We start from the raw sequence: 26,137 nt of genomic DNA, 5'->3' as shown, positions 1-26,137 counted from the left end.
TGCGTGCCCTTCCCGACCGAAATGGATTTCGGGTGACGGAGGGCCGTCACGGCCGGAATATCGTAATTGAATCGCGGCAAGGTGAAGCCGGACGCGCAAACCGATAATAATTCGGTATAATTTCGATCATCGATAACCAATCTTGATGCGCACATCCCCTTTCCTATCGCTTTAACGTAAAGCCGCGTCCTCCAATCTGACCCTCTTTCGCTCGCCCGATTCGAACGAGCTCGTTTTCCATTTCCTCCTCTCGTTCGCTTCCGTTTCACTCTCTTCCTCCTTTCTTTTTTTCTTTCCTTTGCTACAGATAGATAATTGCAAAAAATTTCCTGCCTCATCCCGCACCGCGAAAATTTCCAATCTAAATATGAAATATCATTTGTTACAGCCACGCAACGAGGTGATCCCTGCTATGAAACGTCGAGAATCCGCCCGATAAATCGTCAGCCGCGACTCTCCAACGATTAAACGTTATTTCGGTTAATTTCGGGAGCGAAGCGGAGCGAGTAAAAGTGCAAACAGCGGGCGGAAGAGAAAAGAGGAAAGTTCAAGAGCTGGGCGGAAGCGTTTCCCGAGGACGTCGAAACTCCTATCCCAGTCTGGTCTCTCGGGCTGTCTGCACGGCGTGACGGTGGCCCAAAGGATGCGCGCGGTTGCACGCAGCATCCAACTCTGTTTCGCGCGTTGTACGGTGTTTCGCAACTCGGCAAACAATGTTCGTTTGATTATCCGGAAGTTAAGTGCATTAACCGTGGAAACACGGCTCGCCGGGCCAAGAGACGCGTCGTCGTGTCGCGAAACTTGAATTCTCATTCAACCGATGACGAGGAGGAAAGTTTTCCGCCGAAAGCGAGCCAAGTCGGCGATCAAATTACGGAGAGGAGAGGGGAAGGGATCGGCCGCTGTTGATCATAACACGAGTAGGCGAAAGCCCGTTCGTTCGATTGCCGGGAACAGAAGAGGGAGGAGCGAGCTACCTCTTCTCTTAATTAACGGAAACGGCCGCGCAGAATAACCGAAGAACGAAGTGGAGCATTCGAGATTATTCCCCTCCTCCTCCTCTCTCGTTTGAACGACGCGACGACGGAAGAGGAGCAACGCGGACGGTTTCGAGGATTCGGTAACGAGTTAAATACGCTTCCGGTTATACAGCCGATAATCGTCCCGACGAGATGCACTCGAGTACCCACAGTGTTCCACAGATTCCACGGAGAGTTTCGGGTGATGGGAATGCGACGCGCAATATCGATTCGCGAGCTCGCCCGTTTTGTGCAAGCGCGATCTCTAGCCAGCGCGCTGCCTCGCTTCTCTGCCACCCTTTCCCTCGTCTCGCCTCCGTTATCGACTGTTCCTCCCCTTCCCCCAGGAATGCATAATTTAAATGTCCCGCGTCCCAGTTTTCAGGGGAATCGCGCTGATTGCTATGCCGGTCCTTCCTCACGAACATCCTTCGGTACTCGTACTTTCGAATTCGCGGCGAACGTCATCGACTCGTCTCACGGGGAAGAAAAGTTAGAAGAGATCCGGTTGAAATCGTCCGCGATCGGTCATTCACCGCCATTAGAAATTGAAAAATTACCTCGGAATAAAGCTGTGCGATGCGATCCCTCGAGGATCTTGCCTCGAATCCTTCTCGCTGACGCGTAATTAAGTCGAACGACAATTTTCCAACGAGAGCACAGTTTTCTTTACCTTCGTCTCTTGTCCACGACGATTCTCGTTCCCTTCCTCGTGAATTCAATTCGAGAATATTGTCGTTGCGTAAATCCAGTTGGACTCGACTAATGAAATTAACGTGTTCAACGTCTCATCCTCGATTCCGGCCGAAAAAATATTCGAAGCATTCCCTCCCTCCATTGAAATTGTAAGCAAATCGGAGCGAACGCGTTTATCGATTTCTCAAACTGTTTGCATCCCATACAGGAGGAGAAGCGTTGTAAAAACGTAACGGAGAGTCGCGGCCGACAATAGTTATCGAACGATGAATCGTTCCAGGACACCTTGCACACATGGGCCCCACGCAGCCTCGACTCTCCCTGGAACTACGGTCAACCGTAAAGTCAGTTAGGTAAGCCGCGCCTTTAACAATGGGAAGCCACGCGCCATATGCGGCTCCACATGCCGCGCGTGTCCCTGCTCCCGCACTTTCCAGCCCGCACGCACCCTACCGCTAGGGTTACGTTTCTCGAGGGTGTCTGCCCTTTTTCTCTTTCCTTCTTTTTTTTTTTTCGTGCCCGCCATCGACCAAGCCAAGGGTGGCTGCCGCATAATGAAGATCGTGGCAGTAGGTCACGTCGTCCGCCACGTGATTCATGACTTATCGCGATCGACCATTACGTGCCCCGAAATCGAACGCAAGGCTTTCTCCACGGAAATAATACTTTCGTAGTGTTAACTCTTTCACGTATGTTCTCCCTATAACCAATATATCTTCCATTCTTCTTCCATCTAGCTACGCTGCTAATCGATCTTTCCTCCAGTTGGACTGACCAAAACGATCCTCGATAACCACTGTCATTGTGTCACACGCGAACGGAAGGTGTCTGCAACAATCTCTTATGTTCACACGCGTATTCATAATAACCATATCTCGAGTCGATAAATTCACGAAGGGAGAGCTTCGTCTCTTCGTAGTCCAGATCCGTTTGGTGTCGGTCAAGGAACGATCCCCTGCTCTCGAACGATTCTAAAATACCGTGGGTCGACAGAAGGGTGGAATCTCTCGACGGCGGGATCGAAATCGCCTAGCTAAACCTAGCCGATGTATTCATAGGGGATGGTGGTGTAGTGTGGATGTAGCGCGGCCAAGTGTCAGGCGAAGGGGGAGGGTTCGAGGGATGGGTGTTGCTGTTGTGTCGCGGCGGCACAACATCTACGGCAGCACAACGATATCTCCCGCGCGTGATAAATCTCCCGTCGCGGTTCGAGCGCCTCTATCGTATCGCCCTACCTATTTTAATATTTTAAAGTTCTACCCTAAATGCGCAGTATATCAAAACTTCTATCATAAATTACTCTCCTTCCCCGCACCACTTTCCCCTCCAATTCTATTCTCTTCGCCCTCTCCCCACCCACGTTTCGCACACGCGCCTGCCCTTTCGATCCGCACGTGGAAAATTAACGCGCCGGTCGCGTAAAACGGCGTTCTTCAAACTCCTTCTTCGTCGTGTTCCCCTCTCATCGCTGTTGACCTCTCGATTACAATGCTCGAGAAGAGGGAGCGTCTCTGTTTTATATGAATCGTTGGGATTCCATCGAGCGCGACACTCGACACACAGCTTTTCTATTTAACGATTACCGACACGGGGATAGGAATCGGGTCAATTCTCGATGGCTCGTCGACGTTTTTTTCTCTTCCGGTTCTTCTATTCGATTAGCGTGCGCACGACAACAACAACACACATCATTTTTTGCCACTCGTTCCACCGCCGATTATCCGCCACGCCCAATTTATCGTCCCCGTTTCGTTTCGATATCGCGATCAAACCATTGTGCCGCAATGCGCAATTACAAACGATATTACGGCGGAGAAATATTGCGGCGGAGGGCGGTGCAACGTTAATTAGGAAAACCAACTTTAATTACTTCTCTTCTCTCTAGAAGAATCTCTGAAGGGACGCTCCTAAGAAAGGGTGACTGCCTCGTTCCCTTGTTTCGTTACTTGGCATTTGATTATTCGAACCATCGCATCTCCGGGAATAATTATAATATATCTCGATATAAACGAGAATAAATTATCCGGCGAGAAATTAATATATATATTTGTATACACGGACGAGTGCTGCGAGTAATCCACGTTGGTAATAACGTGTAAGAAGTTGGTTTGAAAAATTGGCTGGTTGTTGGAGGAATCGCGTTTGGGCACGGATCGAGTTTTACGAGCGTTAAAATTAAAGGAGCCCCGGGCTGCTTTCGCGCATACGAAATCACTTATCGCGAAGCAACGGCCGTGAAAAGAAGCGTAAAAAAGGGGGGAGGGGGGTATGGGTAGCGAAGGTTGGCAAGGACGAAGGGAATGGAGAAATGGAAGTCGAACGGAGGCGATAGGTACTCTGCATTACCTGAAGGGGGGCTGAGTATTAAAGGGGATAAAACAATACTCGAAGTTTCGGAGCGGCAGAGTCCATTATTGCCGCCAAAACTTTGGTGTAACTGGAGCTGTTCAGGTTTTGGGGTGAGTGGGGTCTAGTCTCCAGAGAGAGAGAGAGAGAGAGAGAGAGAGAGAGAGAGAGAGAGAGAGAGAGAGAGAGAGAGAGAGAGAGAGAGAGAGAGAGAGAGAGAGAGAGAGAGAGAGAGAGAGAGGCTCGAGATCTACGCTGCATTACGGCATCCTCGAATCGTTCCTACTTTTATTGGGAACTTAATACCCTTCTATTTACCCCGACGGACGGATGGAGTGGGCCAAAATGGATGATCGATCCATCAGGTTATTCGGATCGCTAAGCGTACGTCTCGCCGATTTACAAACTCCGTCGACAACTCGTCGAGGAATTCCAGGAATACGAAACCAAGTACGCGAAAGGCGGTGTGATGAGTGCGAGATGAAATCGATTGTGCGATTATATGCGCGAGATGGAAAGGACTCGTGGAAATCGATCCGGCTTGCTGCCGATACCGTTGAGATATAATATCGTGGTAGAGAGCCAGGATATGCGAAATATCGCGATAACGAGAGAAGGAGGAAAAGTAATTTCTCCAACGGCGATACGACGTTTTTTTTCCTAAAAGACGCATCCGTAAAGAAGCATAAAGGAGAGTTATTATCGTTCCTTCCCCTCCTAGAAGGAGATAGCATAGAACCGAGATAGCATCGTTCGATGGGTATCCTCCTCTTTCGACGACGACCTCGACTGGTTTCTTGCGAGGCCGTTAAAAGGAGGCAGAAACACCTTTTAATTCCCTGCGAGACGCGCGTTATATTTTATCCGGGGGTGTTGTCGCTATCAATACCGGCGGGGCTCCTTCTCTCCTCGCCTCAACCTTTACCCTCTTCACAATCAACCCCTTATCTCGCCCTCCACCACTCTCTTCCTTCCTCTCTTATTCCCCCCCGCGCTTTTCACCCCCCTCTTCTCTCGCGTCTTCTCTCCATCTTTCCAACAGTCTGTTTAATTTAAATAACTTTAAAAAGTCTTCTCCCCTCCCCCACCCAGTCCCCGCAGGTATCAGATTTCCGTCGCACGTCGTTTCGTTTCCTCCCCGCTCCCCTCTCCCAGCACCTGTCTCTCGACCACGCTTCTTCTCTGGTGCCCCTCGCGGTTTTATCCGCCCTCCCACTCTCGCCTCAGATTCTTTGTCCCCTTCCTGCCTTTTCGTCGTTTTCCCGAGTTTCCCACTTCCCAGACCTTTTATTCCCTTTATTTTAATCTAAAATAATTCCACGGATAATGACTTCATCTCGGCAACGCGTCTTTTCACGTTAATCCTCGCGAGAAAGTAAGCGGAGAGCCGGCGAAGCAAGCCGGCCTCGCGGATGGAAATAATACCGAATTTGTCCCGCTTTGTTGTGCGCGTCGCGTTAATATTCGATTCAAGATGTCGCGGTTCAAGTGTCCTCCCGGGGAGGACACCGAGGCGGGGTATCGAGGCGGTCTTTGAATATGAAATTCCGTGAAATGAATTTAAGAGATAAAATCCTCGCTCGAGTTTCGAATTCGGAATTATAATTCCGAAGAGGGAGAGAGAGAGAGAAAGGTCGCTTAATAGATTATTCACCTCGTCCCGAGTAATAATCTAACTATCGCGGCGAATATTCGTGTCGCGAATTTTCGGGGAAAGAAGGGGAAGATAAAATAAAGGTTGGAAAAATTCGATCGATCCTCGAAATTGACCGAACGCGTCATTTCCCCGAGATCGATCTTGCCCCTCTCTTCGTAATCGGCCTTGACGAGAAAGTTCATCGTCGAAACGATGAACGAAAGCACAAAGTACATCCGAGGAAAATTGCATTCCTTCGAGCTCCCTTCCTGGCCCGGCCTTGCCGAGAATCTGGCGAACGCCAGGCATCGTTGAAACGCTTTCTGCACGCTTCGCTGCTCGCGCTTTTCCGCCAACAGTCGAACTAACATTCGGGAGGAACGCCTCGGGAGGCTCTCCACTTTTGCAATTTCTTTCCCCTTATCCTTGAGGAATGCGGGCTGGTTCCGAGTTGAAAGCCATTTCTCGCTATCTTTAATTAGCTTTACCGCCGGCCGGAATAGAATAATCGTGCCGCGAAAGAAATGATTTCTCGCAGAATCTTTCACGCGAAGTTACACCCACCGTCGATTCGACTCGGATATTACAAATTAATTCTTGCCAACGAACAATGGAACGGTTTCAACTTCATCCTTCGTACCGTGTATAAACGTGCTCAACGAGCGTACGAATCGCGTACAAAACGGCTATCTTTCCTGGCCGCGAAACGACACGCCGCGAGCAGCCACTGGCATCGCGCCGGATGCGGCGCTTATCGATCCTCGGGCTAATTGCATTGTCGAAGAAGCGGCACACCGGCGCGAAATTATTGCTAATGACATCGCCCGGCATTTTCGTCAACGAGATTCACGCCAATTCTCGTTAAAATAAATCGTATCGCGAGAAAAACGCGGCGGAATATTGCATTCACGTGGTGTACGTGTGCGCGTGCATACGTGGAGGAATTCTCCACGGTTTCGAGTCGAATCGTGTTATCCGCGGGTGTTCGATTAAGCAACATATTCCTGCGGGAAAATCGAGGCCGATCGAGAGTGGCGGTTGCAACGATTCTGTAACGCACAACAACTTTCGAGAGCGATCCCAAATTTTGCGGCCAGGTAGCCGAACCGACGCGGATCCACTTCGTTCCGCCGTGCGAAACATTCCTCGTCCATCTTATATATACGTATCGCCACCGTGATTTTCGTTCCCCCGTAATTCGGCCCACCAAATTTTGATATTCGCCGTTTCATTATTATCGTGATATCGTGATATCGAGCGTGAAGCGTGGAAAAGTGCGCGAAGGATCGGATCTCGGGTCACGGGCCAGCAGCACAAGGTTCAAAGAATAACTCGGGCCAGAGGTGTTTGAGACTTGGAACGGAAGAATCGATCAAACGCGGCTGCGGAACGAATAAAGGCAACGCTAAAGGCCGCCCTTGGCCCTTTGCTCGCCGTGCGGGGAGAAACATCAAGGAGAGACATTCCCTGTGATCTGGCACGGCAAAGGTCGATAAATGGAGCGGGGTGAAAGTCGGATCATCGTGAAACTCGAGAAGGATAAATAGGGGAGGGTACGCTCGTCTGTGCGTAATTAGAGACTGTTCTGTAGAATGCACAAAAGCAACAAATTTGCCGAGTTATTAATTTAATAAATTTAATTTCTCCCGTTCGATTACTATTATTTCGAATGGAATCGCGTAGATTTCGAATAGAAATTGTCGACGACGAAAAATTTTGAAATTTAGCCGGGACGAGGATTAATGAAAAAAGCAAAAGTGGCGCGCTTCCCTTAAAGTGGCGGGGACGAGAACGCGAAACTTGTCTCGACAGAGTAAACAAGTGAGGGAGTACAGAAATTCGTAACGCGGAGTTCGACGAATCGAAAGAGGCAGACGGAGGGAGATAGAGGAGAGTGTGGAGAGTGAGCAAGAGCGCATACACACACACACACAGTGACAGTTAGCCTACTATCTATCGTGTTTATGGTAATTCGGCCCCATCCCGTTGACCCAAGAGTAGCATGCATATACATCAGCCTCCCTCACTTTGACGCCGATCCATCCAGTCACTCTCCAGCAACCAGACTCTCTCTTGCACCCTCTCTCTATTCTCTCCGGAGACCAAACAGTGCCCTGGCACGCCCATGTCTACCCCGTACAACCTTTACCCTTCCTCTCCACTCTCCATTCTTCCCTTCCTCTCCATTCTCTTCCCCCCTTTCGCTATATATACCGCGCGCTCTTTTCTTCGCCTCTCTCCAATTGCGACACGCCGGATAGCCACGCAATTTGATTGGCGGCCAATGCTTCCATTCGCCGGATAAAGACCACGCGGAAAAAAGAGGGTCGTATTCCGAAAGATTTCAACGTTTTTTTCGCGAGGGAGAAGAGAGAGAGAAGAGAGAAAGAGAGCTCGGAGATCCTGTCATCGAGAAATGTACGTAGGTAGGGAAATTTTCAAAGATTCGTCAGAGCAAAATTGGCAAAAAGCAAAATTCGAGGAAATCGGTCGTATAACGGGAGAGGTTTCGACGATAGATGAAAGTTCAAAAGCGGATTCTCATTGGAAAGTCATGATCTTTATGGATGAAATGCCAAGTATTTTCGAAAGATGTGATCGTAACTTGCCCATTCACGTCCGGAATTCAAGGATGAAACGGGAGAGAAAGAAATCGATTTCGACTTTCGTTTTGCTTTCGTCGGGTTTCTCGATGCGTTATTTCGCGAATGGTTTCGTCGCGTGACGTTATACCACGCATGGGTGTATGCTTTTCTTTTTTTCGTTGCCCGTTCCCCGCGTTTTTCCACGATTGTACGAGCTTACGCCGCGATTTTACGCGATGAATTGCGTTCTGGAATAATCGCTACACTCGTGATATCGAATTTATTCCTCATTTCGAGACGTGTTCCATTCGTTAATTCTTCGCGAAAACAGAAGAGTTTTCTTCCGCGAGAAATATTCCACGAACCATGGATGGTGTGGAATCGAGTATAAAATTTCGAGATAGTTATTAAACGATCAAACATATCCATTCTCCGCGTTTCGCAATCTGCTACGTTTATACGTTTCCAAGTTCAACTTTACACCTCTCACTTTTAATACACCCTTGGGCGCGTGCTGATATTAGCCACCAAAATTTATTATACCGACAACTACCGCTCGTTCTCCGCTTTATTGCGCATTTTAGTGCTTTTGATTAGGGAGAGAGGCTCGAAACAGCAAATGTGTCTTTCATTCCGATAAACTTAACTAGATGACACTCTGTAAAAACTAATTTATACTTGATTTTTTTATTTATATAAATTTTGCGAAATCTTCTCAAATATGTAGAGACAGAAACAACATGTTTAATGCCAATTCGTGTTAAAAATAAATTTAAGCTTGTAACGAACAAAATGGACAAAAATGGGACGACTAGTGAATGAATTATGAATTTAAATACTCTTTGTCGAAATGCTATCTTCTTGATATATTATATTTTATTATTAGAAAATATCAGATTCTCGTCTAGAAAGATCTCTTTTTTCATAATAAAAAATCAAGATACTGCTCTCGGTATATCAAATGTAAAGCAAGAAACGTCTCGTACGATCGCATGTACGTAACTTAATACAAATAATACTTTTGGTTGGAAAAAGCAGAACAAACAACGTCGTCGGATACGAATTTTTCGGTTGGCGGTGCATGGAAGGGAGAGCGAAAAAAGATCGCGGAAAAGGATGAAATCGTGGAAATTGGTTGGTGAAGAAGCGTTTCTAGGAAAGTAGGTGGCATGCCAGAGGTTGCATGGCAAAAGTTTCCAACCGCGGTGCAAGATACTCTAAAGTGTCTTGCGGGGGACAAAGTGTCGTAGCAGAAAGACAAAGACAAAGACAAAGAAAGTGGCGCGTGAGCTCGTTCATCGCGGGACGACACAGTTGTCTCTGTTAACGAGAAAATTAATTGTTTGCGACTTTTTATCAAGAGCATCGTCCTCCACCCAGCGAAAAGAAACCTACTTTTATCCGGATAAAAGTGTGAAATAAGACGAGGAATCGCGTGGAATCCCCTCTCGCGGAATTCGCGCCAGCGAAATGACGAAATCGCGTGTTCCACGCGAAATGATACCCGTCCGTTTCATCCGAATTTTCGAGTTGGCGCGAGTCTCGAAACGGACCTGCAAAAACAAAAGATTCCTTTGCGGATCGTTAACCCTTTTTTCTTTTTTCTTTTTTTTTTTTTTTGCCACCGCGAGAGGATCTTCAGCGCAATGCTGAAACGTAGAACGTCAAAGGGAGAGTTGATTCTAGGGAGAGTTGAAGCAAAACGCAGGAAACCGTGAAAGGGTGGAAGAGCAATCGCGTTAGAAGGGATGTCGACCGATCTAACGTCACGCGTGAATTTGTCGGAGCTGCTTGTCGCGAGACTTAATCCGGATAAGCTGATTGGAGAACAGTGCGGAAGGTGCGTCCATCTCCGGATTGAAACGGCATTATCAAGATTGACCGGCGGAACAGGAGAGGTACCGTGTCTTCATTCATGAAACACGAGGTGGAAAATAAATTAACACGGTACGCGTTGCCAACGTCCAGAATTTCGACGAGTCTTTTGCCTCGATGGTGTAGAACAAACAATTAAACGACGGCTTCCTGAATAATTCAACGTCCCCGATAATCACGTTTAAGAGCGTAAAGTCTGCGCGTCGCGGCAGCTGGGCATCGCGCGGTTCTACTACTCTTGCATAATTGCGTGGTGGCTGTAAAATTCACGTGCTTCGAACGACACTTCAACGACAGGTGAAAAAGGCGACCCTAGTCGAGATCTACTTCCGCGAACGGCGTCGCTTTTTAATTGCGCCCTCTTCCAAATCGCAAAAAAGGTCGCTTTGGCCCTCGCGCCAAACAGAGGCGAGGGATAGAGAAAAGGGGTAGGGGAAAACGAGGGGCACGAGACGAGGTAAGAGAGATAGCGAGGTTCAGAAGCGTGGCGTTCTGAATGAAAGGGAGGAGAGGGAGAAAGAAGAAAGGGTTGGAGATGGGGAGAGAGATCGCGGTCGATGGTGGTCGTGACCGAGGTCGAGCCAAAATGCAAAGCCGGTAATCTGATTTGGCGGCTCGCAGAAGGCAGTGTAGCCTCTAGCCCGGTAGCTTTAGTCCGATGGTATGCGGATTCCCGTCAATTATACATTATAAACAGTCATAAATATGCAAATTCGACGACGGCGCGAGAGACCAGGGGAGAGTTACGTTCGCGTGCGTGAGCGAAAGCATGGTTGCGCGATTCCGAGCCTGCGAGTATCTCCCACGCGGATTTGCACCTTCCCCTTACGACAGACAAACGCAATCTCCACCCATTTTACGGCGCAATTGCGCAAGGGATTAATTTTCCACACCTCGCTCTGCTCTCCCTTTAATACCTTTCAAATTGACCAAACTTCTCTCCTCGCTTCTCGCATTACTTTTGTTTACGATTAACACACGCGTATTTATTGCCGAGTTTCGAGTTTCGTTAATTCTGTTCCAAATTGTATACGATACGATCATTTTTTTCACTCCATCTATCCTCCGCTAACAATGGATTAAGGAAAATTTGGTATTTTAAATTTGCATGCATGGATAAGGTTTAATAAACAGCTATACGATATATAACGAAATTAGTCGATTGTTGGACTTCCCTAACCTCTAAATGTTGCACGCACGCGGACGCATTCACTTTTTCGTTTCCCGGAGCAATTATATACATATAAGGCATATTAGCTTTCTTGCCGAGAGTAATTGCTATCATACCTCATGTATGTAATTTGTAAGGATCTAATCGAATCTCAGAAAATTATCCCTTCCAAAAAAATGTACCATAATTATACGGATTACAGATTTCATCTGCTCGATCCAACATAATCGAAACGTATTTGCAATTTTACGTAAGATCGATCTTACGTAAGTCTATTTTAAGAATTTTAATCATTTTGTTGAGAATTGAAAAATTTAAAAATAACTCGTCCGTAAAGAAAGGGAAAATTTTTTTCAGATCAAAAAAAAATTGGTCGTTTGCATTTAAACGTTATACGTACGTATATCATAGAAGTATCATGAACAGAATATTTTCATGCAAATCAGCTCTCTTGTATTCACCCTATAGCTTTTCTTACGAGCACAGAAATTTCATGACGGACGGTCGTTAACCAGCGAAAACAATTTCTACGTACGATAAAACGTATCGACGCGGAATCATGGGAATTCATGGCCAGTTTCAGCCAGTTTACCGATTCAAGATCAGTGCATTGGCGCAAGTTGTGTTGCACGTTGCGGCCCATTGCACTGAATGCAGTTCGTGCTGATGTACACGAACACGAGTTTGCAGTGGATAATGCGAAACACTCGAATTACATGCCACGAATGGATCCATTACCTGCGCTCGTTTTCGTGTACATCGAACAGAGGATGAAAGTCTAGTGGCAAATATCACAACGATCACGCAATCGTTGACTTTCCACCTAGTATTTACCACCGAAATTACGTTCAATGTAATATCGCCACTAGTTTTATCAGGCGTATGGTTAATATCACGTATATATGTACACGTTTATTCGTTTCGCATCATAATTATTGATTTCGTACGTAAATTAAACGCCAAAATTCCACAATCATCAACGATGACGCCATTTGCATCATAAAATGGCGCCATGATAATTTAGAACAAAGAAGTTTTAAAACTCACCCGAATGCGGACGTTACTTCATATTCCATTGCATTACGCCGTGCACAGTGTCCACAGGATGTCCTCGATCCATCTTATTTGTCAATCAATCAATTTTATTTGCGTATCACACACATTTTTTCACTCGCGAAATTACTACGCAGTTACACGCGCACGAGCAAAAGAACTTCACCGTTAAACTAAGAATCGTTAATTATGGTGTCGAGAGGTGGCGCAAATTCCGAAGATATTTGCGACTCTTGCGCCCCCCTCGACACTTATGACTTCGTGTAAATTCGTATACATTCGCCGAGAAGAAACGAAGCTTAAATTTATAATTGAGACGTCGAAGCATACGCGAACGAAATTAGTTATATGTTTGAAAACAATATTTTGCTGAATCGAATTGTGAAATACGACAGTGACTGTGTATAAACAAATGTGATACGTGAGCATACATCGGTATAAGTGTATTTACAATCTATTTCAGTCTTCGTGAATTCGTTGGAAAGGAAACGTGGTCGATTCACGCCATTATTCGCCATTATTCGCTGCCAATTCGTTCATTCTACAAATTACCGGTGAGTACATATTTACGCATAATTTGATTTTGTGGTGATGTGTTATTATAGATTTTGATAAATATTAACTTTGTTAGGAATTTTTATGAATCGAATGGTACTAATTTTCACGTTTATAAATATATATATATATTTCATTTTTTATATGTATATAACGTATAAGCGTCTATTCCGTCGTTCCTTCTGTTCACGATTGTGAAAATAATTTTTAAAGCAAAAATAATTATCGATATTATCATTTGCTCTTTGTAATCCTATAGATTTTATTGAAATGACTAAAAAATATATTACGATTCTATCGTATATTGTACATCAATCAATAATCATAAGATTTAATAATAATAGATTTATCATTCCGATTCATTACGACGCCATTACAATAATGGCACAATCGAAAAGTTAAAATTTAAAAAGAATATCGTTGAATTATTTGAATGTACAAACAATAGAGTTGCTATTGATTCATTACAAATTTGTTTTTCTTCGTTTTATGTGTACGAACATAACCAAACTTATCGGATACAAATATACGATATGATTCGAATATGTACCATAACCTGTATCGATAATACATGATGTAGATAGTTCGTTCCAAATTTTGCTTCTTTGCATATAAAAATGATATTATACTTTTCGTATTTTTCTCGAGTTATGGATACATACATAAATTCGATCGATAAACAGTAAAGAAAATTGGTATGTCAAAAGTGATCGTTAAAGGACATTGTGATAGCAGATTCTCGAAAATGATTCGTTTCTACTCGAAAGAATTTCCCATCGATCGCGCTCGTGTGGCTCGATTAATTTCGACAGGTGTCAGATCACCGGTGTGCCAACCGACAGATATCAAAATAGTCGAAGTACGGTGTGTAACGTACATATCTATCGTTGTCAGTGACGTGACATCGGCCGTTCATATCCGGCGTCAAACTGCGTGGAACACCCCAAAGGCATTGGATTGGATTCAGGATATTGAGTCCACTAATAACGCGCCCCCTCAAAAAACTCTTTGGACACTCTCTCGATTTAAATACACGTTAAAAAAATTCACGACTCGTTACAAAATTACTAGAACTAGAACGAAACGAATATAACTATTTTTCTTTCTTTGATGCGCATAAAAAAGTTAATTGTCACCATTTATTATAGATTTAGAAGTATTTATAATAGTCATTCCCCAAAAATTAGCTCGTTCTATGATGTTTCGTAATCCGTGAAAAGCGTGTGACACCCGTGCAGATCACGATGTTCCATGATTTTCTGCCGCACTGGACTTCTCTATTTCCATCCTCGATATCTCCTGCCTTGTAACATGCACTCTCGTGGTGCTTCTCTCTAATGTAAGAGAGACGTCGCCCGTTGTATGGCATGCGTGCGGACGAGCTAAGCGGATTATTCTCTCTCTCTCTCTCTCTCTCTGTACCGTGTGCTTCTCTCAAAACATCTTCTTCCTTCCTCGATCGTTGTCTCCGTTCCTCCCACACACTCGTGGGAAACAAGGCGGCGCGTCGCGTCACACAGGACCCTTTAGTGTGCGTGTAATATGCGTGTAGAACGTCGTTCACGCATCGTGGTTGATCGCTCTCCATGCAGGCCAATTTCGCTGCTTGGCTTTGTCCGATCGGACGCTTGTCGTCGACATCGATTAAATCGCTTCCGGATTCGATTCTCTGAATTCGAATGTCGAGTATGTGGATCGATAAAATCGGAACAATCGCTTTATTTATACATCGATCGCCGGTTAAACGACAAGTTGTTCGAAATGTTGACAAATGTAGAAAATCATTTGACATTTGTAATGAAAATAATCAAATTCACGGGGCGCGGATTTACGAGAGGATTTTACGATCGATACGTAAGTAGTAAAAATAACAAAAAGATTGGACAATCGATCGATAAGGCTTCTTGCCCGACTTTTACGGCCTGTCGTAAGATGCCAGCCGATAAAGTAATTCATTTTACTTCATAGCTCTGCAAATGTGCAAGCGTCCTCCCTTTTCTTCCCTCTCATTGAATCTCGCCTCGCCGTTATCCCGTTCACATTCAAAGGATTACATCGCGATTGGGAGTGCGGGTAGAAGTTACCGCCAGAGATAGCGCGAATCGGCGAGAGTTGTGCCACGATGGAAAGCGCTATCCCGGCTAAGTCGATGGTTGCAAGGAACATTGCGAACAGCGTCGAAACGCGTCGGTTCTAGGCGGAGAGCGTGAGTGTAACTTCGCGTCGTGTGTTCATGCACGAATATGAATACACTCGCATGTGGGTAGTCGCGTATACATTAAGGTATTAACCAGGCCGCGCCTAGCCATCCCGTTGTAAGACGTTTCCTTAATTAAAGCCATCGATTCGCCGACTGATTAAACTTGGCTACGGCTCGTGGAAATTCGAAGGGTTTCCGAAAGGCTTTCCCCGTGTCCTTTCAGCGAAATTCAACCGTTCCTTACCCCTCGCTGGTAATATCACCATCGACGTATATTATGGTGGGTGGATATATAGGAAAAGCGGCGGGAACTAAACCGCGCTCGTTAAGTTTGCTTTTTGCCCGAAGAAAGAAAGGTAATGGAGGATAATGACACGCGTTTCGAAGCGAAAAGTGAGGGAGGGGAGGCGAAACAAATGACTCTCGAAGTTCGTGTCTGTCGGATACTAATTAATGCCGAAAACTGTAATAAGCAAGGCTCGTTTGCTCGGTCGAAATATCTTAATGAAACCCCCGGGACGTAGCAAGAAACTCTCGCCAAGTCCGAGAGAACTTCCAGCCACTTGCTCAAGTTCAGTGGAATATTAATTTAGAGTCCCTGCAGACACACGCAGACGTTTTTAATCGCGGCCGGTATTATTATGTAGATTAGCTCGAGGTTGCAAAGAAACGATATCGCTCGCTTCGAACCATCTCGATTTTTACAACCTCGTTTTTTCTCATCGAGTGAATTTTCCATTGTTTCCTTCCACCGTTAAGCTTTCTTTTTCTTCTTTTTCTTTTCTCTGTAACAAGTTGGTGTGTCTACACTCGTTTACCAACGAGGATAGAACGGTGACAGAGAACGGTGAAAGTGGAAAATGCGTAAACGAAGAAGTTAGCGCGGTTCCGGAATGCGACGTATACAGGCAATGAAAAATGAGACTAAAATATATACTGTTTTACTGTTGGTAGTTGCTCGAGTGGGCCAAAGTATGCTATTAGGGCGACGTCTCTCGAGGTAATAACCGTGACATGGCTCTCTTTACGGTATTAGCATCAATTAATTTCATCGACAAGTTTCCTGATAATATCGATCTAGAAACTTTGCATATGCGGTAAACTTGCTCGGTTAGGTAAGTACCGTAAGTACATGCCACGAGTGCTTACAGGTCTTTTGCATTCGAAATCGAAAGTTATTAGATTGAACGTCCTATCGGGCTATCAAAGCAATTCTCAACCTTGATAAGAAATTCCTGACGTATCGCGTTATTGGAAACTACGTTTTAAACCAAACGTTTCCCCCAACGTTCTATACCTGTGTTATTATTATTATTCTTGACGCGCTGCAAAATTACGAATTACTCGATAAAATTTGTACCAAATATATAACCATTCGGTCGGGGAAAATGTTCGCGTTCAATCCTCTTTTTTGGAACGAAACGGCTATGATCTATTCTCGATGCACGTTGCGAAAGCAATTATTAACGATGGTGCGTAAGCAACGAGGTAAATTTAAATTAAAAGATACCCTTTGATAAATTTGACGCAAACGATTTAAATGGTGGCGCTAAAAGGGCAAGGATGCACCCGTTGAAATCGGATCAAAGCAATGTCTTGGTAAATTACTCAACCCGGGTAGATTTAAACGATTCTCCTCGAATCCCCTCCTCCGATCCCCCAAGTTACAAGCAAAGATACCAATCCTGGCCACCTTATTTTCGCAGTCTGGCGCCAGGCAACGAGTCAAGGTTATATCAACAGAGAGAAGGAGGAAAGGGTTTCGGATCTTTACTTACTACCGTTCGAGGATATCCGGGCTAATAGATCGGGACGTGTCCCAGGGATTTTGCGGATTAAGCCGACCAACGACGAAAGGAAGGGCGTTATGTCTGCGTCTGGCTTAACCACCGGGATAGATAACGTTGCCGAAAGATATACGGAGCCGGGATAGTTATGGGCTCGCGTTTTATTTCAACCTCGGCCTTGCCCCATTCTTATCATCTCTCCAAGGACGCGCAACCCATTTCCAACCTCCCCAACGTCCAAAGTGACGAACTTTTTTTCGCAAGAAAGAACGTAACCTCCTCCTCGATTCACCTTTCGACGATCGTTCGATTCCACAATTACGGGCGCGATATCATCCCAAGGGAAACGGCACACTCGATTTCGAGGGATTGAGCTCGAGGGAGCGTTATTCGCCGCAGTCGTAATACCTGATAAAATTCCAACGGTATCATAAGTATTCAGATTGTGGAAGGCGGGCGTCTCGCTTGAAATTCTAAATTCGTCATCGTCCCAGATTTCGTTGGGAGCTCGAACGGTGGATCGACCCTTAAATCGAATTGCAGGAACCCGCTCGGGCGTGATGAAAGAAGTTCGAGGTTTCTTCGTTCCGGCTCGAAGCGTTGCGAGCTTCCGCTCGAACGGTGGATAGACCGGCTTGTTATACACTGATTTACTTATGGGACAAGTACTTGGTTCGTTACCCGCCCTCCTCGTATTCTATAATATTATAAGGAAGTCGAACGTGTGCATGTAGCCGCGCTACACACACACACACACACACACACATACATATATATATACACACTTCTTTTCCCGAAGTTTGCGATCTGTGAGATTTCAACCCTTATTCAGCCTGTATTAAAGGTTGGCGGAGGGAAGGACCGGAAGGAGCGTATCGATAAATCGAAACGTCAAATTTATTTTATCGACGACTCGTTATCGCTGCGAATTCGATATACCTTTTGCCTCTCGACAACCGATACGGCTTCCCCGTTGAAATCCTATTTTCTAAAGAGCAAGCGATTCTTCTTATTCTCGCGTCGCGAGACTTACCAATCATATTTAACTCGAGATTGAGAAACGATGTAACTCCATTTCTTCTGGATTTCCCTCTCTCTTGGGGCAGGAAAGTTCGTACGCGAAATAAGGATCTCCTCGAAAATGGGAGAAACGAAAATTTTTTAATCGCGATCCCTTCTCGATTCCTTTTTCCCCGCGAAATTTATCAATTTATTTTGGGTGAGGGGGACGGTGTTTCGTCCACGGACGAAAAGATCGGCGGGGGGTGGGCAGGCAATGTATAACGGATATTGCTGAAACATAAATTTGAAAGCAGCCATGGCTCCTGGCGCTGCGCCAAACTTGCTTCTTATATATATAAGTCGAAATACGTACACGAGCTTTAACATAGCGTGCGTGCTCAGTCAAGAGTTAACGATGTGTCAAAACTATTTTTGTTTCTCGTGTCCGCTCGTACACTCGTCGTTCTCCCGTCACAGAATCACGCGACATATTATTTGCGTTATCACTGGTGCATTTTATATAAGTCTCTCCGTACGGCACGACGAAAACGAGATCTGTGTTAGAAAAGGGAAAAAGATCATGTATTTACTTGTCACGTGTGTTTCGCTCTCGCGTGCGTTTCGTAGTAAACTCTCACAGGCGATTGTTAATTAATTATTTCGTTAGACTTAACGAAATAATAATTTAATCTCAAGTGGCCGTGGTGCAAAATACGGGTAGGGAGCGTAGGTGTCGTATTTCGCTCGAGGCGCTATTTAATTTATATGAAAATGCTGTGAAAAGGGAGCGGTAAATCTCTTCTCTGAAGAGAAAAAAAGGAAGCAGTTGGTTTAACAGTACCCGCGTTTCCTTTTGAATATGCGTAACTCGTATCGTTCCGTGCAATGCAACGCGTTTTACAACCCTGTTGGGTGTCGTCATTCTTGAACATCAAAGTTGGAGAAATTTTCTGAACTTGGGTCGATTTTTCACTGTTTCAAACGAATCTCTTCCTCTGCAAACGTCCAAAGCTTTGGAAAATTGAATGTATAAGAAACCTCTCGACTGGCAGGGATTTTAAGATTACGGTGAGAAAAAATTGGCGGGCCGTTAATGTCGCAAGAATCGAAGAGCGATGGTGCTCGACCGATGAAAAACGCGAGTGACGAGGGTGGCGGTCGATACACCGCGCGATTCGGTGTGTGCGAAGTGGCCTAGATATGGAAACGGACCAGGGAAGAAGGAAAGAAGTGGTGGAGGGCCCTCGAGAGTGGTATTGAAGCCGGATAGAATGCGAAGAAACAGCCGTGGCCGATTCCGTGCCAGGTGGATTTTTGCTTCGGTGCGCTCGAGTGTGGCGCAACTTTGCTAGGAATATAGGGACGTTCGAGAGGGAAGTAGCTAGGAAACGAGGTCTTCTCGAGTTCTGGTAACAACCGGCGAAATTCACCACCAGACCCCGGCAACATCTCGCTTAACTTTACACTCGTTGAAAAGGAAAACGGCGAGAGCCGGAGTCTGCCACGGAGTCTTTCCATCCCACGATTTTCGAGTCTCAATTTTAACGCGAGATTCGAAGATTTTATTTGACACGTTTCGCGTAACGCCGTTATCGTTCCTATCCGGGTTTATTATCGCGCGAATTCGTTCGAGCGTGGCATTTTATCATTATTTTTCGCCTCTGTAACTATGAATTAAAGAAATTTATAAATCCTTTTTCATTTTATTGTTCGTGCTTTCGAATTTTGTTTACGTTCCCCAGATTGGTTTGAGAACTGTTTATTAATATTTTGAAGTTTGTTTGTACATATTCCAGAGTTGTTTATTGATATTTTGATATTTGTCCGCCACGTTTTGGATTTGTTTTCAGCCTCGACTGTTTACTCGTGTAACGCGCCGTATACCGAAACCGATGATCGAGATCGATCGCGTTAAAAAGATCTTGCCGGGGGAAGAGTTGACAAAAGTATGTACAAGTTTCGAGTTGAAATTTGAAAAATTTGGCAATACGAGTGCACCTCGAGAGCTAACCTCGTTTCTCCTTCTATCGAATCCATCGAATTTCGAAACTTCGAATGTATCGTTGCGAAGGAAGACTGTTGCGTGTTAAATTACAGGAAATTGTAAAACGGGTAAAAAAAAAAAAAAAAGAAGAAGGAAAAAGAAGAAAAATGGGACGAAAATAGTTTGTGAACTTTTAGGTAGGTTGCGTTTATATACTCTTAGGAGAGAAATAGGGATGGAAATTCGCAAACGTCTAACGTTGAGCTTAAGCCGGCGGCTGTACACGTACCTGTGTACATTTGCCATCCAATCTCGTTGCGCAACCCTTTGCTTGCTTACGAAATATCACAAACTCCTGGGGTTGTTAATCAAACAATAATAAGCTTCTGCCCGCATGCCGCGAAGCGATATATAGGGCCAACATTGCCAATCTCTCCCTGTAACGTCGTCCTAGGAACACGCGTCTTCTTCGACGACGATTCAATTACGCTCCCCTTACTTCTTCCTCTTCTTCTTTTTTTTTTTTTCTTTTTACTTTTCCCATTCGTGTTTTACTTGGGAAGCCGCGGCTCTCGTTTAGGATAGGGCAACGTGTCGATAATTCGTCGTTTGCCCAACCAACGTTTCCACCATGTTAGAATTGGAATGCAGGAGAGTTTAGCGCGAGGGGAAAATTAGGTTACGGAGATCCAAAGGCCACCCAAATGGAGGATAAATAAATACGTACACGTACACGGTGCGGCGGTATGGCTTTGCCGAGGAGAACCCTGGCGAAACCAATTCACCAGGCAAATTGTTTGAGGCCAATTGAGGTCAGTGTCCCTCCTTTCTGCCCGATCTCTCCCCGTATTTCGCGAGAGACTCTAATGAAAGTAACTGAAACAGCGCTACCGAACGCTCGTCGTGCTGATTCTCGGCTCTCTCATTCTCTTAAGGAAGCGCCGTCTTTGCGTCCTGTCTCTTTGAGAAATTGGACGCGGCCTTCCTAATTACCGAGAAAGGTTCCAACTTTCTTGGACGCGTTTCCTCTTCAACCTCACTTACCCTTAAGAAATAATTTCTTCTCCATTAAGCTGCGAGCTAATATCATCGGGAGTGGAGTGCTATTCGTATTCGAACGCGACGACGTTTCGTCAGACGACATCGAAAGAATCGATTTTTCGGGGATTCGAAATTCTTTCGAACTCGTAAATTTCTCCACTCGTTTCGTCCCGTTTCGGACGAATTATCAACACCGTCCGCCAAAACTTCCCCTCCTGGATCGGTCCATTACTTTCGAATCGTTGGTACGTTTTCGAGGCCCCTTTTCGAGCGTATTGCCGGCGACGAAACGGCCTATAATTCAATCTTGTCAAATCCATTAACGCTGCCAGCTCCGCGGTCAGCTCCCATCGTCGCGACAGACGTGCTGAGTCAGCATGGCCGTGCCTCGATCATATCCAAACTTGCGCGTCTCTTTTTCCCATCTTTCGCCCATATATTTGCAAATATATTCGATAATGAATTACGAATAATGAGTTAACTAATTGCGAGAAAGTCAGATTTTTTTTTTTTTTCCTTTTTTTTTCTTCTTTTTTTTTTCTTTTGAAAGGAAAGAAAAATATACACGAAATAGTTCCGTTCGCGAGATAAAATTCAATTTTACATTCCGTGAGAGGCAAGCACGATTTAATTGAGCTCGCCGAGGGCTGCGCTGAACACGAGTGTGTCGTTCGCCTTCTATCCAGTTGAATAATAGAGCAGCCGTAAAATCTGTTCCTCGTTTTCCGCCTCTCTTTGTAGCGTTGAACACCGTTCCCATCCTTCTTTCTTCTCGATCCGTTTAATGAAAAAGGGAGCATTTACGCAAGTAGGCCCGTATATAGATCACTCGTTATTCGGACAGTGGCGAGAGTCGCTCGTTTACCAACTTTGCATTAAGATTAATTGCGTTGAAAGAAGGCCCAAGACGAGGCCTAATTGATGACAATCAAGCAGTGGGTCCGCTACACGTCCGGTTACACTTTTGCGGCCCTCGTTATACTTTTTTATATACTTTTTTTTATAGCGGCCGACCGCTCGTTAATTCAGTCACGATGATATTTACTCCTTTTTACCGGGCTGATGTCGTTCTACCGAGCACCTGTCATAATTACGAGGAATTTATTTTAATCGAGGCTCGCTTTAGTTTTAACTTTAACCGATTAACGGCGTCAGGTTTTACGAGAGGCGACATTTACGGAGATTACAGGTATCGCGGTGTCGGCTGCCTATTAGCGTGATTCACCGGGTGAAACGAAAATGGTGCGTTCGTTAATAAGATCGCGCCGTCGTTTAAAATACGAATCGAATCGAAAGAATTATTATTGTTATTTTTTTTAACGACCGTTTCGTCGTCGATTATCGCGTTGCCAAGGCGACTCGGCTCGGCTCGCCTCGTCTCCGTCTTTAATCCGGTAAATCTTCAAAGGCATTTATCAAGTTATACCGATGGCGCGCCATCGTTCACAATTAGAGCGACGATACGCGTTCGTTGGCGAAGCGCGGGACGGCTAAAGGAACGAGCGGATTCACCGCTCAGCGCCCATTAACGCGAAGAGTAGGAGATCCACTCTAGGATCCGGCGCACGATATAAGTAGATCCATCATCATTGAGAGCAACGCAGCAGGTACACTCTACTACGCCCATTACCGAGATTTCTTCCCACGATGCGATTCACCTCCTCTGCTTTACACAAATGTTCTCGAATCCTTGAAAAACGTTTACCACCGCTCCCTTTGCTCGTCCTCGACCAACGATCGACGTGTCTCCGACTCGTCTACCTACCATTTCCCTTCGCTCTCTTTTCGATTCACTCGTTCATTTTACGTATACACACGACGGTGAAAATCGCGTTAATCGCTATGCGTGAACTGTAATTAACGGGAATTCGAACAACTCGAAGCGTTGTACAGCGCGAGAAGATCGAATCTCGGTTGTTAGGCGAGGGCGCGAGAGTGAACGAACGCGTGCAAATGGGGGCCGATCTGCACGATGAATCGATCCGCACAGGTATATCTTTAATTCGACACAGCGCTGGCGTGGCACACGGCTGGCCACGGTGCGTTAACAATGGGGTAAACAGAGAAAATTACCGCTTGCCACGAGCATCGGGGGAAGGGGGGGCTCTCTCTCTCCCACCAGAGGTCATTTCGTCGGCCCTTCCACGCCCTTCCAGCGTCACCCTTTTCCACGCTTCGTCTCCCCCCCTCTATGCGACGAGCCACCCCCCAACGGGAGCACAATGCGCTTAATGAAACTCGATATAGCTCCACCGATAACCCTATCCACCCCTGCCCCCATTGGATCCCGTGGCTGAAAGCCCGGCAACCCCTCCTTTGACGGAGCACTGTTTCGGTGGGGTCTGTCTCCGAAAAAGGCAAATTAAATCCGCGAGTAAAATCGCGTCGAGCCGGTTTTTGGAGGGAGGGGGGGATTTGGGATGTGGCGGCGAAGGCGACAATGGCCTTGTTAAGCCACCCACTAATTGCGCCCAGCTCCTTAATGGATCCTTGCGAAAATTGCATCGACCTAAGCCCGGTCACCGAGAACACCAGCCTCTCGATCCTTCCCTTCTTATTCTTCCTTCGAACAGAGCCCCCCCCCCCCCTTCTTTATCCTCGCCCCCTGTTGGTTTTCTCTCGGCCAAGAATTGATTCCGTCCCTCTGGCTTGTGGCTTCCGGGGGGTGTCATGTACCCAAGAGTTGGAAACGAAGCATCTCCGTCGCGTATCGTGCGCGAGAGGAGAAAATTACTTCTTCTTCTTCTTCGCGATATAAAGACTCGTTTCGTTTCATCTCCTCCAACTCTCTTAACATTTTCATGTTCACGTTTCGAACGATCTTTCCGACTTTTTGGAAAGGAATTCCCTTCGATTCGCTCTCCTCTCGTCCATTCCCGCTCTTCTCCCTTTTTTCCTTTCTTTCCTTCCTTCTTTTATTCTCCGAGTTTAATCGGCCGAATCCCCGTGCTCGCCGCGCGTTAAACCTCTGCCAACGGCTCGGGCTATTTTCGCAGATCAAAGACAGCGGCGGAGAGATTGATACGCGGTCCACCACGCCCCGCAAGATTCTCGCCGGCTACGTTCGGCCGGCCGATAAATAAAGTTAGGGCTGGCGCATTCCCCGCGGAATTGTTTTGTCGTCGACGTCTGCCCGGCTGCTCGTTAACGCGGCCAACATTTTCGGCATTCTGCCTCACCTTCTCGCAGCTGCAGCGTTCAAATCTTTCCCTCGATGCGCTCAACTCGTTCCTCTATTTTCCCAACGAAACTTACGCAAACTTACGTCTCTCTCGAAACATATAATCAGATATAGAAAGCTTTGTTCGATATCTCGGTGAAAGAATCTGCGAAAGAATTCGTGAATTTCGCTGGAATTAAAGTGCGCATGAATCACAGAGGTTGGCTCTCGAGAATCGAAGATGGCGAAGCGGAGTGGCACCGATAGGATATCGGGGACGCGTGGCGACTCGGTTCAGTGGCGCGCACTCGACACGTTCCGTCGACTCGAAAATATATGTCCCCGCGGAGATCAGAAGCCGCCATTCGTTCTCTCGAGCGGCGCTAAAATTAAGCGACATTCCCGAGGCCCGGCCCACTCGGCCCGCCAGAAAACGACAGAGAATTCGCGGTGGAAATGAGCCACCTCAAAAGAAACGGCGATGGATGCTACGCATTCTTGGATCGACGGCCATCAATCACCGGCCGACTCTTCTCTTCTCTTCTCTTTTCCCATCGAAATCGCCTCGGTCCTTCTCCCTTTTTAAAAAGAGGATCCCTTTTTTTTCGTCCAACGTGTTTTGCGAAGCGAACTCCTTCCTCCGTTTTGGAGACAATGAAGGCCCATCTCTCGGGGCAAGCGTCGAGAGAGAAGTTTCGAGATTATTACGGGAAATATTGAAGGGAAATGGGAAATCGGAGAGGAGACACGCATAGATCGAACAAACTAGTTGCATTTCCATTGTCGAGCAATTGCTTTTTCATGGGGGAGAGAGAGAGAGAGAGAGAGAGAAAAGAAACGATTGTAGATTAACCCGATGTTCGTAACGCGAGATTGGAAAAGTTTCCTTCGCGACTTTATGAAAGGAGAAGCGGTCAAAGGAGAAAGAAAACATAATGGAGTTGTGGCGCGCCCGTCTACGTGTGCCATCTCTTTTATTCGTACTTTTAATAAAGCTACATCGTATCCGATAACACGGAGCTGTGAAAATACCTGTTTGTGCGTCGATCTCCCCCACTTTCACCCTATCTCTATCGATATCATCGGGAAAAATGTAAAGAGTGCCCTTTTGCGAACTTTTAGCAAGCCAAACGTAATAGTCGGCGCATCCAACTTTGCCTTGTCTCGCGTCGAGTTCGAGAAAGAATCGGTCGGAAGAGGGGGGCCTTTGATCGATCGTTTCCTTTATTTCCTCGTGGCCACGCGATCGATTCCTCGCCCATCTCGTGAACGCAGCTCCACTTTTTCGCATAATTCGCGACTCGATCTCCTCTCCACGTGGAAGGAAGAGGTTTGCTCCACGCGCTCGGCATCCTCTACGACGATATCACGTGGAGAAACAAAATTGGTTCTCTTTCCGATCTCGCCCGTTGGAGCATCGCTGACGATAAATCGTGAAACCCGTGCTGCGGGCAAGATAAATTTCTTGGAGGACGTAAATTTCCAAAACCTTTAACTCCCAACTCGTGTCTTTCACGAGTCTCCCCGTTTAATTGGTTCTCGAGTCGTCGTATTCGATCAACGTTGCGAGACAACGAGGATTATAAGCGGAATAACGACAAGGAGATAACAAGATAAAATATATCGGAGGAAACGGTCTCACGGATAAATATCTCGGAATAAATGCACCTTCGTCGTCCATTTTCCATCCGTTTCCCTTTTCGTTGTTGCTCGACCCATTTAATTCTCCTCCTGATTCGCCTTCCACTCGCTTTTACGCGCGAGTAACACGCGAGTATACGATCCATTATCGAGAGAGAAAGAGAGAGAGAGAGAGAACGGCTATCGGTTCTTTATCCCGTGACACGTAACTCGACCGTTGTTCGCGTTTATCCCTACACGTATATCCTAGGCGTATTATCGAGGGATTGGGGAGGGTGGTTTCATTCCGCAAAGGAAATTCGACGGTAAATTTCAAAGGAAGCCGTTTCAATTAGCCGGAGCGGAGAATTTGGGTCGCAATTTGGATCGTCGCCGGTGATCACGCG

At 46.0% G+C, this 26,137-nt stretch overlaps 1 protein-coding gene and 1 long non-coding RNA gene across 4 annotated transcripts in view; one reads left to right on the top strand and one right to left on the bottom strand.

Moving 5' to 3' along the window:
- Positions 1–26,137, bottom strand: part of pxb (putative Hedgehog signaling attenuator pxb) — a 205,861-nt gene that overhangs the window by 141,668 nt on the left and 38,056 nt on the right. The window contains exon 2 of one of the 3 annotated variants that reach the window (XM_086904737.1): positions 12,376–12,554. The exons of 1 other annotated variant lie outside the window; for it this stretch is intronic. In XM_086904737.1, the coding sequence (XP_086760863.1) occupies positions 12,376–12,404 (29 nt within the window). In that variant the 5' untranslated portion in view covers positions 12,405–12,554. The remainder of the gene's footprint in view (positions 1–12,375; positions 12,555–26,137) is intronic. One more of the 3 variants, XM_086904738.1, reaches the window with a different exon arrangement.
- Positions 12,744–26,137, top strand: part of LOC147658131 (uncharacterized) — a 211,672-nt gene continuing 198,278 nt past the window's right edge. The window contains exon 1 of the long non-coding RNA XR_015291123.1: positions 12,744–12,935. This is a non-coding gene — a long non-coding RNA (uncharacterized LOC147658131). The remainder of the gene's footprint in view (positions 12,936–26,137) is intronic.

Source organism: Apis florea, unplaced genomic scaffold (assembly GCF_048593485.1).
Source record: "Apis florea isolate Af1SG1 unplaced genomic scaffold, ASM4859348v1 contig_2350_pilon, whole genome shotgun sequence".
Lineage (NCBI taxonomy): Eukaryota > Metazoa > Arthropoda > Insecta > Hymenoptera > Apidae > Apis > Apis florea.
Note: the sequence above shows the minus strand (reverse complement) of the source record. Positions and strands in the feature narration are given on the sequence as shown.